Here is a 14055-nt window from a genome sequence, read left to right as displayed (position 1 = left end):
AATAATGTAAACAATAATTCAAAGGGTACAAGCCCGTTTATGAATCAGAGAAATAATAGTCCGTTCAATAACTCTGGAGCAAATAAAAGTCCGTTTTCATTTGCACCTAGACCCGCAACTGCACAAAATAATTTTGTACCGACATTTGCAAATAATTTCGGACGACCTATTCAGCAAAATCGACCGACACCGATGTCGATTAATACCAGAAACACCAATCGACCAAATAATAATCAGAGCAACCGGTCAAATAATTTTGTCCCTCAGAATAAATTCTTTAGGAGTACCGGACCACCGAATTTCATTTCCGAAGAGTTGCATTATCAAGAGGAGCAGCAACCGGAGGAAGATGCTTACAATGAGGAGCAAGAAGATATTAACGTGAATGACGACAATTATGAAAATCAAGAGAATTCAGAAAATGAAAATTTTCAACGGGATTCCGATCCAACCGAAGAAACATAGTAAATTTAAATAACATAGGCAGTTCGCCCGAACTACCACACATAATAACTACAAATCCATCGCTTAAAATACTAATAGATTCGGGAGCATCATCATCGATTATTAACCCTAAAGTAGCCTACGATTTATTTTCAAATTACGTTTTTCCATATAAATTCGAAATTAAATCTTTGCATAAAATAACGCAAGGGACACATGCACTCACCTTTCCGATTTTGCAAGAGTTAGGTGACAATACACCAATTACATTTTTAATTGCTCCTTGGCATTCTACATATGATTGTCTAATAGGTCACAAGGACCTACAAAATTTAAAAGCAAATATTAACTATAGAACTCAAATATTTAGCACACCGAGATTTGAAATTAATTATTTAAACAATATGCCGGATAAATGTAAAATGGTTATACTGAGCAATCATCAGGAGACAAAAGTGCAAATCCGAACGGAACACATGAATGAAGAGGAAAAGGAGAAAATTATAGCTTTGTGTCAGAAATTTAGAGACTGTTTCTATAATGAGTGTGAAAAATTAACAGCCACAAATGCAGTCACACATAAAATAAGGACAAAGGACGAAAATCCGATTTATGTCAAAAGTTATAAATATCCATATCACCTGAAGGAGGTTATTCAAGATCAAGTGGGAAAATTATTAAATGACGAAATTATTCAATCAAGTAATTCACCTTATTCATCACCTGTCTGGATAGTACCCAAAAAGCAAGATGCAAGTGGAAAGAAGAAATGGAGAATGGTTATTGATTATCGTAAGTTGAATGATAAAACCATTGAGGATAAATACCCATTGCCGAGAATGGACGATATTTTAGAGAATTTAGGAAAATGCGCATATTTTACAACATTAGATCTAGCACAAGGATTCCATCAGATACCAGTTGATCGAGATTCAGTAGAGAAGACAGCATTCACAGTAGAAAATGGACACTACGAATACCGTCGTATGCCCTTTGGTTTAAAAAATGCACCAGCTACATTCCAGCGATTAATGGACAAAATTCTCAGAAAATATTTACACAAATTTTGCTTTGTATACATGGATGATATAGTCATATTTTCAAAATCTCTCCAAGAACATCTACAACATCTAAAATTAGTATTTGAAGAACTTCGGGGATACGGTTTGAAAGTGCAATTAGATAAGAGTGAGTTTTTAAGGAAAGAAGTACCTTTTTTGGGACATATAATTACACCAGGAGGAATTAAACCAAACCCAGATAAAATCAAGGCCATCGTAAAATATCCCATCCCAAGGACACAAAAAGAAATTAAAGCGTTTCTAGGATTAACAGGGTTTTATAGAAAATTCATAAAAAACTACGCTAGAATATCAAAACCACTAACGAAAGCGCTTAAAAAGGAAGAAAAAATAAACATAGAGGATAGACAATATATAGAAGCATTCAATAGACTTAAAGAATTAATCGTCAATGCACCAATACTAACTTATCCAGATTTCACAAAAATGTTTACTGTCACAACTGATGCGTCAAATGTCGCTATTGGTAGCGTTCTATCGCAAGATAAACACCTCATATCATGTTTTTCACGAACCCTGAATTCAGCTGAGCAAAACTATTCGACCATCGAAAAAGAACTACTAGCTATAGTCGAGGCGTGTCGACATTTTAGACCATACATATACGGGAGGAAATTTACAATCGAAACAGATCATAAACCACTAACTTGGCTCTGGTCTTTAAAAACACCAAATTCACGTTTGATTAGATGGAAAATAAAATTAGAGGAATATGATTATGAGATTAAATACAAGAAAGGAAGTGAAAATTATGTAGCTGACGCCTTAAGCAGAATAGAAATAAATAATCAGGAAGAGAATGATGACTCACTTTCAATGATTCCTCAAGTCTCGGATATAACATCGCGCCGAATCGAGGAAGTGGACGAGAGCCCCGGCGATGATCTAGAAACAGCTCACACTGCTGTAGAAGATCCAGTGTTTTCATTGCCTATAACAGACAAAAATATTCATGCATTTAATTATAGCATTATAATAAAATCGGGAAGGGACTACAATGTGAAAGTAAATAAAGATAAGCTCAAGATTCAGTATATAGTAAAGATAAACAAGGATGAAGCTGAAACACAATTATTAAAATTTCTAAATGAAAACGTAAAACCAGACAAACAATACGGGATTTACTTTACAAATGATGATTTGGAAATGATCGCTTACAGAGTACTGCTAAAACATTTCAATGAAAAACTAAAGTTGATTAAAACTAACACTTATACACCCGTAATAGACAAAAATAATTTTTTGAAGAAACTTGAAGAATATCATAATAGAACCCATAATGGAATTCAAGAGACAATAGCCCATTTTAAGAAAGAGTTATATACACTAAATATGGATAGGCTCGTACAAAACTATATTAACCAATGCGAACTATGCTTAGAACACAAATATGAGAGAAAGCCTTACGAAACAGGAAGGTATGGACCCATTATCGCTAATAGGCCCTTACAGCACATACATATGGACGTTTTTCATGTTGGAAAAGAAAAGTTTGTGACAATTATTGATATATTTTCGAAATACGCTCAAGCTTATCATCTATTGGATGGGAATGCTATAACAGTATTAAACAAACTGAGGCATTTCGCATCACATCACAATTTCCCAGATAAAATTACTACGGATAATGGGAGTGAATTTAACTCCGCTGTATTTAAAGAATTTTGTTGGATACACAAAATCGAATATCATCAAACTACAATCAATAGACACACGTCAAATGGACCAATAGAGAGATTACATTCAACTTTAAGAGAAAAATTAAGTATTTTAGTCGATAAAAATCCTCGAGAAACAATAAAGAATCATATGACTACAGCAATCCTAATATATAATCAGAGCATTCATTCATCAACAAATTTTGCACCGTTTACTCTACTGTATGGACCATATGAGGAACTGCATAAGCATGTCATCGAACCTGGAGTCGACATAACCGAAGAATATAATGAAATACGGAAAAATGAAATTTTACCGTTCTATGACGAATTGTATAAAAGACAGAAAGAGAAACAAAAATTACCTAATGATTCAAATAATGAGTTGGAAAGTAGAGAGGTATACGTTAAAACCCACCAACAGCAACGAAATAAAATCGCACCCCGTTATCAAAAGTTATTAGTTAAGAAACAACAAGGTCCCTCATTGGAATGTTATATACACGGACAACCACGTCGTTACAATCTAAAGAGCGCAAAGAGATTAAGAAAAACTTCTTCTTTGCAGGAAAATGATGACGATCCTGGGGATGGCGATGATTATGGCCATTTCGACGATAACCGTAAAAAGTGATGAAATTAATCCTGATGCGACACACTTTGATTATCAGCAAGGAGTTGGAAGAATTATAGAAAATTATCATTACGTACATTTCTTCATAAACACATCGTCGCTCAAACGCACCTATGGCAGAATTTTGACTGACTACACCATATTATCCTCAAGAAAAGAACTCAAGAACTCAAGTCTATTAATGGAAGCAAGATTATTATGTCAAGAAATCTATCAAGATCTGCAGGAGATAGCACCATTCGGTGGAAGAAGAAAGAGAGGATTAATAAATGGAGTAGGAAAGATGATCAAATATATATTTGGAAATCCAGATTCAGATGACTTAGAAAAGATTAATAATTATTTGGAAAATTTTGAGAAACAACAAAATGAAGATATTTCGGTTTTGAATAAATCTGTAAGTTGCATGAATCAAATTAGCAGAACGATAAATAGCAATACTGAAATAATTAACAAAAACTTACGGAATCTTATGAAAACTCTTAACGATCAAAATACGCGATTTGAATTAATTGAGACAGTTGTAACTCTTATTGTGCAGGAGCAACATTTTCTAAATCTATTAGGGAAAATAAAAAGATCATTCGTTTTCATCGATGAAAAATTTAATTTGGAAATATTAACCCATGAACAAATACTAAGTATAAAGACACATCTATTAGAACTTTATTCCCAAAAAGAGTTAATATCACATTATCATAATTTGTTAGACTTTCGATTTGCTCAGGGATCAGTCGTAACTATCCATGATTCCATAATTTATACCATAAAAATTCCTATCCTAAATTCCATTGAATTCTCCCTTTTTCAAAGACTTGCTATAATTAACCGAAATAACCAGACGGAGATCGTAACGATACCGTGGAAGCTGGATGGCTCGATAATAAAATTATTTTCAAGAAGATGTCAATTGATCTATCAGAGCGACTATGTATGCTATCAAATCCTCGCAGAAGACGCAAAAACAATAACAATTTCAATAAATGCGCCTCTAGCATTGGCGTATCCACTCCTAAACAACTTGATGCTGATATCCAGTAATTATAAAACAGAAATCGAAAATAACAAGAACAAGGAAACATTTTTTGGAACGAAGATCTTTGGAGGAAACAATCTGTTGATACAGGGACATAGGGTGGACGACAATCTCGGAGAACTTAAGGTGTCGGAAGTTCAACCATTGATCATCGAGGATCATCAACGGAGATTCGAACCGCTAAAAACGCAAGCAGTACCTACGATGGAGACACCAAAATTCACAAAATTCGGAATCGAATTCCATACATCAATAGCGTCATTTATAATTGTCATGCTGATTCTAATAATTGGAATAATTTTCATTATCTATAAATATAAATGTAAAAACAGGGGTTCATGTAAAAGCAGGAGTCCAAACAGGAGCCCACAACATACCGAGATAACAAATAACGAGGACGTCATTCAACTTGGGCATGGAGGAGTTATATGAGCCGTATTAGTCGTCGCTTATTCATCGCTTGTTATCGATCGCCTTCTGCATGCCGTATCGATCGCTTTGGCTTCTCGAGACCTGCAACAATAAGGTATTTATGTTGGCACATACGGCGGAGCACGCATCGAGCACGCATGGAGAACAATGGAGGAAAGATTAAACAAACAAAGTTACAAACCTTTTAAAAAGGCTCTTGCACTGGTAACGAGTCAGTCTCTGTCGGGTTTCCAAGCTGTAAAGACGGATTAATAAATCTGAACAAATCCATATTCAATTTATTTAATTACTTACCTGCGAATCTACGTACGCTCTGCAATACGTACACTTAACTCGCGCGTGCAACGACCAGAAGGCGAGTCCGCATAAGCGCCGGTCGCGGCGGCCCGACAAGCGATTCAGCCGTACCGCGCCAGGCGGCGGGCGCAACGCACACTGGGCGCCGCGAACATACTTGCCCGACATACATGCATAACAGCGCACACATACACGCTGCGAGGCTTTATAAGGCCGATTGCACGGCGTCGCTGGCAGTTCAGCTCTTGCTTCCGAGCCGGGCAGTACCATGTGCACACGATACTGCAAGGAGGGCCAGAAGATAGACCACAGCCGACGAAATGAGCACACGAGATAACCAGGAAACCGGAATAAATTTTAAATATTAAAAAATGTTTTCAATCTCTTTGCAATTATTTGATAAAAGTATTAATTATATTAACAAAATATAACAATAAAATAAAATTGATTGAATATTTTTTAAATTTATATTTATAATATAATGTAAATTGCAGGATTATAACAATCATCAAGAGGCGCGATAGCGCCGCAATGGCAAGAAAGGACCAAGTTCGGTTCTGGACAGGGCGACCCTATACACTTTAAAAGTGGGTTTTCTAACCTTTAACAAAAACCTCGATTGCATTTAAATCATTAGTATTGCGCTTACGTTGGTATCTATTTCAATAATAATAATTTCAATAATATTAACCTTATTTCTCATCTTTAAAAGAATTCATTTGAATATATTACGTAATTAACTCAATATTGCAAGTTGAAAATTTGCTTGATGAACTTCTTTTTGTCAGAGTTTCTTCTCCCGATATTTTGTCTCCTCCAGTCAGATGTATTATACGCCAGTGGTTATAGCAGTTATAATCTACTTTACCGATATTCGTCTGCTACTCAGTGACACGAGTATTGTGAAAGATGTGTAATCTTCTTAAGAAAACTTCCTTCAAAAGTAATAACCTTGGCAAGAAAAAGTAGTGAAATCTATAAATATTAAAATGTCAAGTGAATGTTTTTTTTTTGCTATACGCGCTAAATAAAACTAAAGTTAAAATCAGCTTTCCCAAAAAATATGCGAATGCATAAAGCAAAAAAAAAAAAAACATTTACTTGACATTTTAATATTTATAAATTTCACTACTATTTCTTGCCAAGATTTTTACTTTCGGAAAAAGTTTTTTTAGTAACATTTATATTCTGTACTAAAATGTAATACATAATACATTATCTACTTTTATATTAAATGATAACGATATCTTAAATCCCTAGCGAAAAAGAAAAATGAAAACAACTGAAGAAAACAGTTATGAACTGCAGATGACAGCAGAAAAATGTCGCAATTAAGACGTAGGCAAGAATAATCTTCTGTTGTCTTCAGTTTTATTTAGTTTGCTAGAGTTTTCTTCATTTGGCTTCAGTTTTTTTCAGGTATAAAATTCTACAATTTTGTAAATGTATAAAAAATGAATACAACAGACAATAACTATTAATAAGTAAAGACAACAGTTTTTTCATAGTTTGAAAAAGTTTTCTTCATTTTATGTTTGTTATCTTCTACATTCACTAGTTTTTTCCTAATTAGAACAGTTATCTTCGGATTTATACTGATTTTTCTTTTAAAAACACGCCTTTAATAACATAATAGAATCAAATTAACATGACTGTTAAAAACTGTTAAAGTCTGGTACTATCCGCAGTGAACTAAAAAAAAAACTGAAAAAACTAATAATACCTGTAAATAATTGTTGTTTTTATCTCTATTCGGATATTCTTCTGCTAAAAATTTCTATTTTGTTCGGTTATCTTCTGTTTTAGTCTAAACGCTTCAGATAAAAACTGTTATGTGCAGAATTTTTTTTTCCACTAGGGATCAATCTAAGTATGAAAATTTAAGTAATTTTATAAAAAATCATATATTATATCCTTATGTAAAGATCAATTAATTTAATTATCGTTTTATAAAATACTAAATTATTAAATAAGCCAGTATTTAGAATATTTTTTTATACAGTGTGCGTAAAATGCATTTTAACGCACGTACCGCGTGCATTTGAGCACATTTTACGTCCCCTGTATCGAAAAATAACATTCGATAAAAATGCTAAAAGTTGATTGCTAATGTAACCACAATATAAAAAAATGGTTACCCACTATAAAAAAGAACAAATAATACTTCTGATAATCATGTTTAAAAAACTTTATATAATGAGAAAATTCCAGTCAATTATTCAATGGTTATACCATATAATAAGTTTTTATCAATGAAATATAAATGCCATATAAATGTTAAATATTGTGCTTCTATACAAAGCATAAAATACATCTTTAAATATATCCACAAGACAAAGCATTCGTTAAAATTCAAAAAGATGATAATTGCAATAATGATAATAAATTTGATGAAATTAAAAATTAAGTTGATGGTAAATATTTGAGTCCAATAGAAGCAGCTTGGCGATTACAAAATTATCTAATTTGTTATAGAAATCATTTAGTAGAAAATATGCCTGTACATGATAAAAACAATTGCAGTTATTTAGCAGGCGGAAGCTTTATTTTTTATCAAATACATTAAGAACAATTTTAACAAAAGTCATCAAGACTAATTTTTACGACCTTAAGTTCTCTAATCAAATTAGTATCTTGCTGGCTCTAAAAGTTTGAAAGGGAGTATTGCTGTTTAAAATAGTAAGATCGACAACAGAAGATCTGACAAACATTAAATTTATCGCAGCCAAGGATTGGAACCCATTTTCCACGACCTTAAGCATTCTGTGATGCATATTAATTGCAACCAAACCTATACGACTATCCTATTGATTTGCAGATATTTAGCAGCTCTGAGGTGTGTCTTTAATCTGATACATTATAAACATACCTGCTTAATTTTATTAAAAAATGAGTAATTAATATGATTGAGATAGAGCTTGTGTAATAATAAAGTCACAAAAAAAGGTCGCTACAAAAGTATTCGTGTACTGTTAATTTAAAATTTCTGTTAGATCCTATGATAAAACTAAAGTTTTTTGTTTCAAAATAATCATCTTTAAAGTCGCAAAAATTAGGTCAAAATCGTTTAGGTAAAGTTGTCTTCGAATTTTTAAAAAAACTAAAAGTATTAGTCTACCAACTTACACAAAAGAAAATATTGATTGCCGAAATTTAGTATCATTTGAAAATTATTAGATAATGCGGAACGCCGTAAAAAGTAGGTCAAATCACTTTTCGGTAGAAAACTTATTACTCATGTGCTCCTAAAATATTAATGTGTCAATTTATTTTTAGAATAATTGATATTCATGTACTCATTACTAGTTTCTCTGTATATTTTATTTGGAGATATAATCTATTGGGTTTTTAGAAGCAACTTGATCTCATTGTTTACTGAAAGATGTATTAAATATCATAAAATCGGATCACAGAAAAAGTGTAAAAATTGATTATTTAGAATACAAGACCTTACGCTTGCAGAATTTTAGCAATACATAAGTATATTTATGGGAATACAGTTGCAATTCATATGTTTTGGGTAATGCTTAAGGTCGTGAAATACCGGTCGATACACTGTGCGAGGGTTTAGTTCATATTCATGTACTTGTAACTACTTTGTCTAGATGTTCTATTCAAGAATATAATTTTTTGATTATCAAAAGCCACTTTATCTGTATGTGTCTTAAGAAGCATACTAAAGGTCGTGGAAAGTTGGTCGCAATAGATAGTGTAATAACTGTGTTTAATTATTTGGAAAACAAAAACTTATATTTGGTTGAATTCACCATAATATTAAAATTGGTAATGGGAATTTAGTTGCAATTGATATTTTTTGTATAATGCTTAGGGTCGTGGAAAGTAGATAGTGAGGATGCGCGAGACCGAAAAAGAAAAATTTCGGGATTCTCGAAAAAACTCGGGATTCTCGATAGATCTTAATTTTTAATAAATATGTCGCCGATTTATTTATTTTGATGATTTTGCGAACGCGAGTAACTATAACTCATTCATAACAAACAATAGACTTCATAAGTAGACGCTTTCTTGTATACTTATTTTAAATCTCGCGCCCAAATTTATACTGTACTCACAACCTGACTAGAAATTTGCTATGGCACGCCGACTTAACTATTTCAAGCCCTGATCCATCGGTGAGCAATGTATGAATGTGAAGATGTACACTGAGAGAAATGTAGAGTTGTATTAACCGGAAACTCCGGAAGTTTTTACCGGAGCGCTCAAGCAAGTGGTTTAAGGTTGAATCTGCCTTAGCACTACCGCTGTTTTTACCTGGCAGTAAGCATAAGTATAAAAATTGAATATTTAATAAGTGATTCATTGTTTCGGCATGAAAATTGGTTTACAAGTGCTCAGAGTACAGTTTATCATATTTGTAAATTTTCATGATCCCAAAGCAGAAGGTTTGCTTAGCTCTGACGAGCTTACGGCAACATCGGGTTTTAAGGGCAATGAAGGTCTACGGCTTTCAGATAAGCCAAGAGACTTTACAGATATGTCACATTGCACTCTGAGGGCTTCTAAACCAATATTCATGGCTTATAAAATTTCTGTATCTCAAATAATTATAAATTTGTCGAGTAAAAAATGATAACGCAGCTAACGCGTATCTGTCGAGAACTTAAAATTATTTCAAATCGTTTATATACTTGTAAAAATCGTGATCTAAAGCCAATAACGCAAAAGTTAAGCGTATTGTCTTACGAATATATTATATATATATATATATATATATATATATATATATCTTCCTATATTATATAGTCATTTTGGCAAGACTCCCCCCCACCACCCCTCCACCCCCCCACCCACCCCCCCTCCACCCCCACCTTGGCCCCCCCACCAAAACACGTAAAATTCTTTCATTTTTCTGTTATTTTCGAAAATCTCAAACCCCCCCCCCACCAACCCCCCACCGCCCCCCCCCCCCCCCCACCACCACCACCCCACCAAATAACATGACTGCTCTCTGCGTTATCGGGCTTGAGACCGTCATACTTTCACAACGCTATTGCGTAGTAAAATAAGGCCGCATTAACAGTCCAATTAAATACAAATTTATAACATATTATGATTAAATAGATTTAAATTGGATAATATTAAATAGAATTAAGGTTTAAGTTAAGGTAAGAAGTATCAGTTCCAAGAGAACCAGATATTGAAGATCTCTAATTTTATTTAAGTTATAAGATTAAAGTTAATTATTAATAACGTGTAAATAAGTTAGGGAATAATTGAGTTCAAAGAACTCAAAGAACCATCAGAAAGTATAATCATTATAGATGATTCACTGATTGAATAAACAACAAAATGGACAAGATAAGCGAGATCAAAGACCTCGATGAATTTTCAGGTAATATGAGTAGTCAGACAGAACTAGAGAGACAGAATAAAGAGACAGTTTTCCAAATAATTTAATTTTCAGGATCACCTCACGTCTCCCAATGGCGCGCAACTCGAAAAGTCTATCATTTTATAGATGCCTTTTGCGGCACAAAGATTTAAACATTAAGAACATTAAAAAAAATTAAAATTAATTTAAAAAAATATATATATATAAATTCAAATGATGAATTTCAAGCGTCAGAAAACTTCAAAAACTAGCTAAAACTATTTTAAATGCCATTAATAGTAGAAGTTCAATGTTAAACAATACTTTTACTTCCAGTAACAGGTTTTCTTATACAATAAGATCGATCATTTTCAACCATCCAGAACATAATTATCAGTTCATGAAAATAAAATTTTGAAGATAAAATCACACAGAAACTACAATAGGGGGTTGGCGAGCGAAGCGAGCAGGGGGGCGGAGCCCCACTAGTATATATATATATATATATATATATATATATATATATATATATATATATATATATATAAATATATATATATTGATTAAATATATTTTGTTATTGAAAAGAATTAACATACTATTATTATTGAAATGACTTTCCACTGCCTGGTATCCCGGACCTCTCTTATATTATAAAAATACATCAATATAAAATCAAATCTTTATTTGTGATCTGCTGTTAAAATTCAGACACAGATCAGTAAATGATCATTGCTCTCCTCAAAAATTAAAATCTTCTACGCGCACACTGACCGAGAAGAGACGTTACCGTTTCAACATATATATATATACAGTTTAGGCAAAAATTAAAATTGTTATCTTTGATTTTACAGAGAACCACCCATATGTATTAATAAATCTATATTAAATTAGTCAGCGTCGTTGTATAACATGTGATAGAATTAACTGGCCGGATTATTTGTCATACACATTAGTATTGGACGTATACCTAAAATATGCAATTTTGTGTTAACCGATAACAGCTGCGATAACTAGCAAATATAAGACTATGGATGACATATGAAAATTTCCTAGAGCTCTGCGAAAATAAATGCTTATCTTTTTTTATTCTATTGTAATTTATTTCACTAAAAGATCTTATTCAGTCTATAGTATATACTTTCTTACTTACTTTATTTTAAATACGATTATTGACAAAAATTGTTTCACAAATTCACAATAAACATTAACAGGGTCTGACCCTCAGGTGATAACATAACTTTGAGTCGACTGCTGTATAACACTTTAATACCCAGGCCAGGGGAAGCAATGGCATCCCACAGGTTGTAATCTCCAAAGCACTGCTAATACTCGCTCCTCTACTATGATTCAGAGCTTACTTCTTCCCTCCCCCCTTCCCTTTCCATTCTTAGGTAGTAAGATGTCGCCGGGCTCAGCCTTCGACAGTCCATCCACCAAGCCCCAGACACCTTGGGCGCAATACAGCCACACTCTTGGTGGCGTGCGATGACGTACCCTTATTATTTAAGAGACCCACACGCCCTAAAAACCTGAATTTTTTTATCCCTTGGCCGAAAGTACATAATTCCTTGCTGTCCAACAAACAAAAAGAAAATTTAAGTAAAAAGAAGTAACAATTATTTCTTCTGTAACTAAACCATAGTCTGTTACATTATATTTTTTCTAGAACGCAAATGTGTAAATTCGTCTCCAAAAGTCAGGCGTAAAAAAGGCCGGTTGCGTATGCGTGCTCAGAAAAAATAGTTATAAGTTAGAAATGTAAAATTAATTTATGCATAATAATAAATTGATATTGTTTTTAGGTCATTGCAAAATCCCATTAACTGTAATACTGCAAAAAAGTTAATATGTAACATTAATAAAGGGTGCGGTTTTGGTTGTCAGGTAATATAATGTTTTTTTAATTAGTAGTTTGAAAAATACTATATCGCGTAACAAATATATTTTTTTTTCTAGATTCACCATTTAGTTTATTGCTTTTTGGTAGCCTATGGAACAGAAAGAACGCTTATATTAAAATCAAAGGGGTGGAGATATCAAAAAGAAGGTTGGGAGTCAGTTTTTTTACCACTTAGTGATACATGCCTTTCTCCAAATGGTAAGACTCATGCAAATTGGCCCAGCGATGAATCGAAGCAAGTAATCATATTACCAATTGTGGACAATATATATCCAAAACCAATATATCAACCGCCGAGTGTTCCAGCGGATCTAGCGCAAAGACTTAGTAAAATGCATGGGTACCCATTGGTATGGTGGGTAGGTCAGGTTTTAAAATACTTGATGAGACCAAATAACAATACTAAGGAATTATTAGATAATAAAAGACAAAAAATAAAATTTAGTAATCCTATTGTTGGGGTTCATATACGTAGAACAGATAAAGTAGGAACTGAAGCTGCGTTTCATGACATTGAAGAGTATATGATTAGAGTGCACCAGTATTTTGAAAGTTTAGAAAAAACGCCAAAAATTAAACGTATATTTCTAGCGAGTGATGATCCAAAAGTAATTACTGCTGCAAAACAACGTTACGTAGAATATGAGATTATAGCTGATATTGATATAGCGCAAACAGCATCAGTATCACGCCGTTATTCTAATCTATCTTTACAAGGAATTATAATTGATATTTATTTTCTTTCACGCTGCGACTATTTAGTATGTACATTTAGCTCTCAAGTCTGCCGCGTTGCCTATGAACTTATGCAAACCCATTTTCCTGACGCATACAATAGATTTTCTTCATTAGATGATATATATTACTATGGCGGTCAAAATCCACATCCACAAATTGTCACTATTAATCATGTTCCAAAAAGAGAAGGAGAAATAGAACTAAAAATTAATGATGAAATTGAAGTTTATGGAAATCACTGGGACGGTTACTCAAAAGGTAGAAATTTAAGAACGGGCATGATTGGATTATTTCCAAGCTTTAAAATTAAGAATCCTGTGAAAGCAGTTGTTTTCCCAAAGTACCAACATTTACGTATCAATAAAAATCTTAGCTAAATGTTATTATTTTTTAAAATTGATAATACTTTTTAATGTGAGACAATTTATATTTTTATAATAAGTATTAAATTTAAAGGCTTAAAAAATTAATAAAGATGACAAGATATTTGTACAAAGTT

General features: G+C 32.8%; 1 protein-coding gene and 1 long non-coding RNA gene across 16 annotated transcripts in view; one reads left to right on the top strand and one right to left on the bottom strand.

Annotated features, from left to right (window-relative positions):
- LOC100114017 (alpha-(1,6)-fucosyltransferase) overlaps positions 1-14055 on the top strand; it is a 244389-nt gene extending 230334 nt beyond the window's left edge. For all 15 annotated transcript variants that reach the window (XM_032602095.1, XM_032602090.1, XM_032602094.1 and 12 more), the window contains 2 exons: positions 12721-12802; positions 12875-14055. In XM_032602095.1, coding sequence (XP_032457986.1) covers positions 12721-12802; positions 12875-13933 — 1141 coding nt within the window. In that variant the 3' untranslated portion in view covers positions 13934-14055. The remainder of the gene's footprint in view (positions 1-12720; positions 12803-12874) is intronic.
- Positions 4569-5616, bottom strand: LOC116417403. Its single transcript, XR_004227665.1, has 2 exons — positions 5468-5616; positions 4569-5367 (listed from the first exon to the last, which is right to left on the bottom strand). It is a non-coding gene; the product is annotated as an uncharacterized LOC116417403 (long non-coding RNA).

The sequence above is a fragment of the Nasonia vitripennis genome (genome assembly GCF_009193385.2).
Source record: "Nasonia vitripennis strain AsymCx chromosome 4 unlocalized genomic scaffold, Nvit_psr_1.1 chr4_random0010, whole genome shotgun sequence".
In the NCBI taxonomy this organism is placed as follows: domain Eukaryota; kingdom Metazoa; phylum Arthropoda; class Insecta; order Hymenoptera; family Pteromalidae; genus Nasonia; species Nasonia vitripennis.
This window is presented reverse-complemented; position numbering and strand designations above follow the sequence as displayed.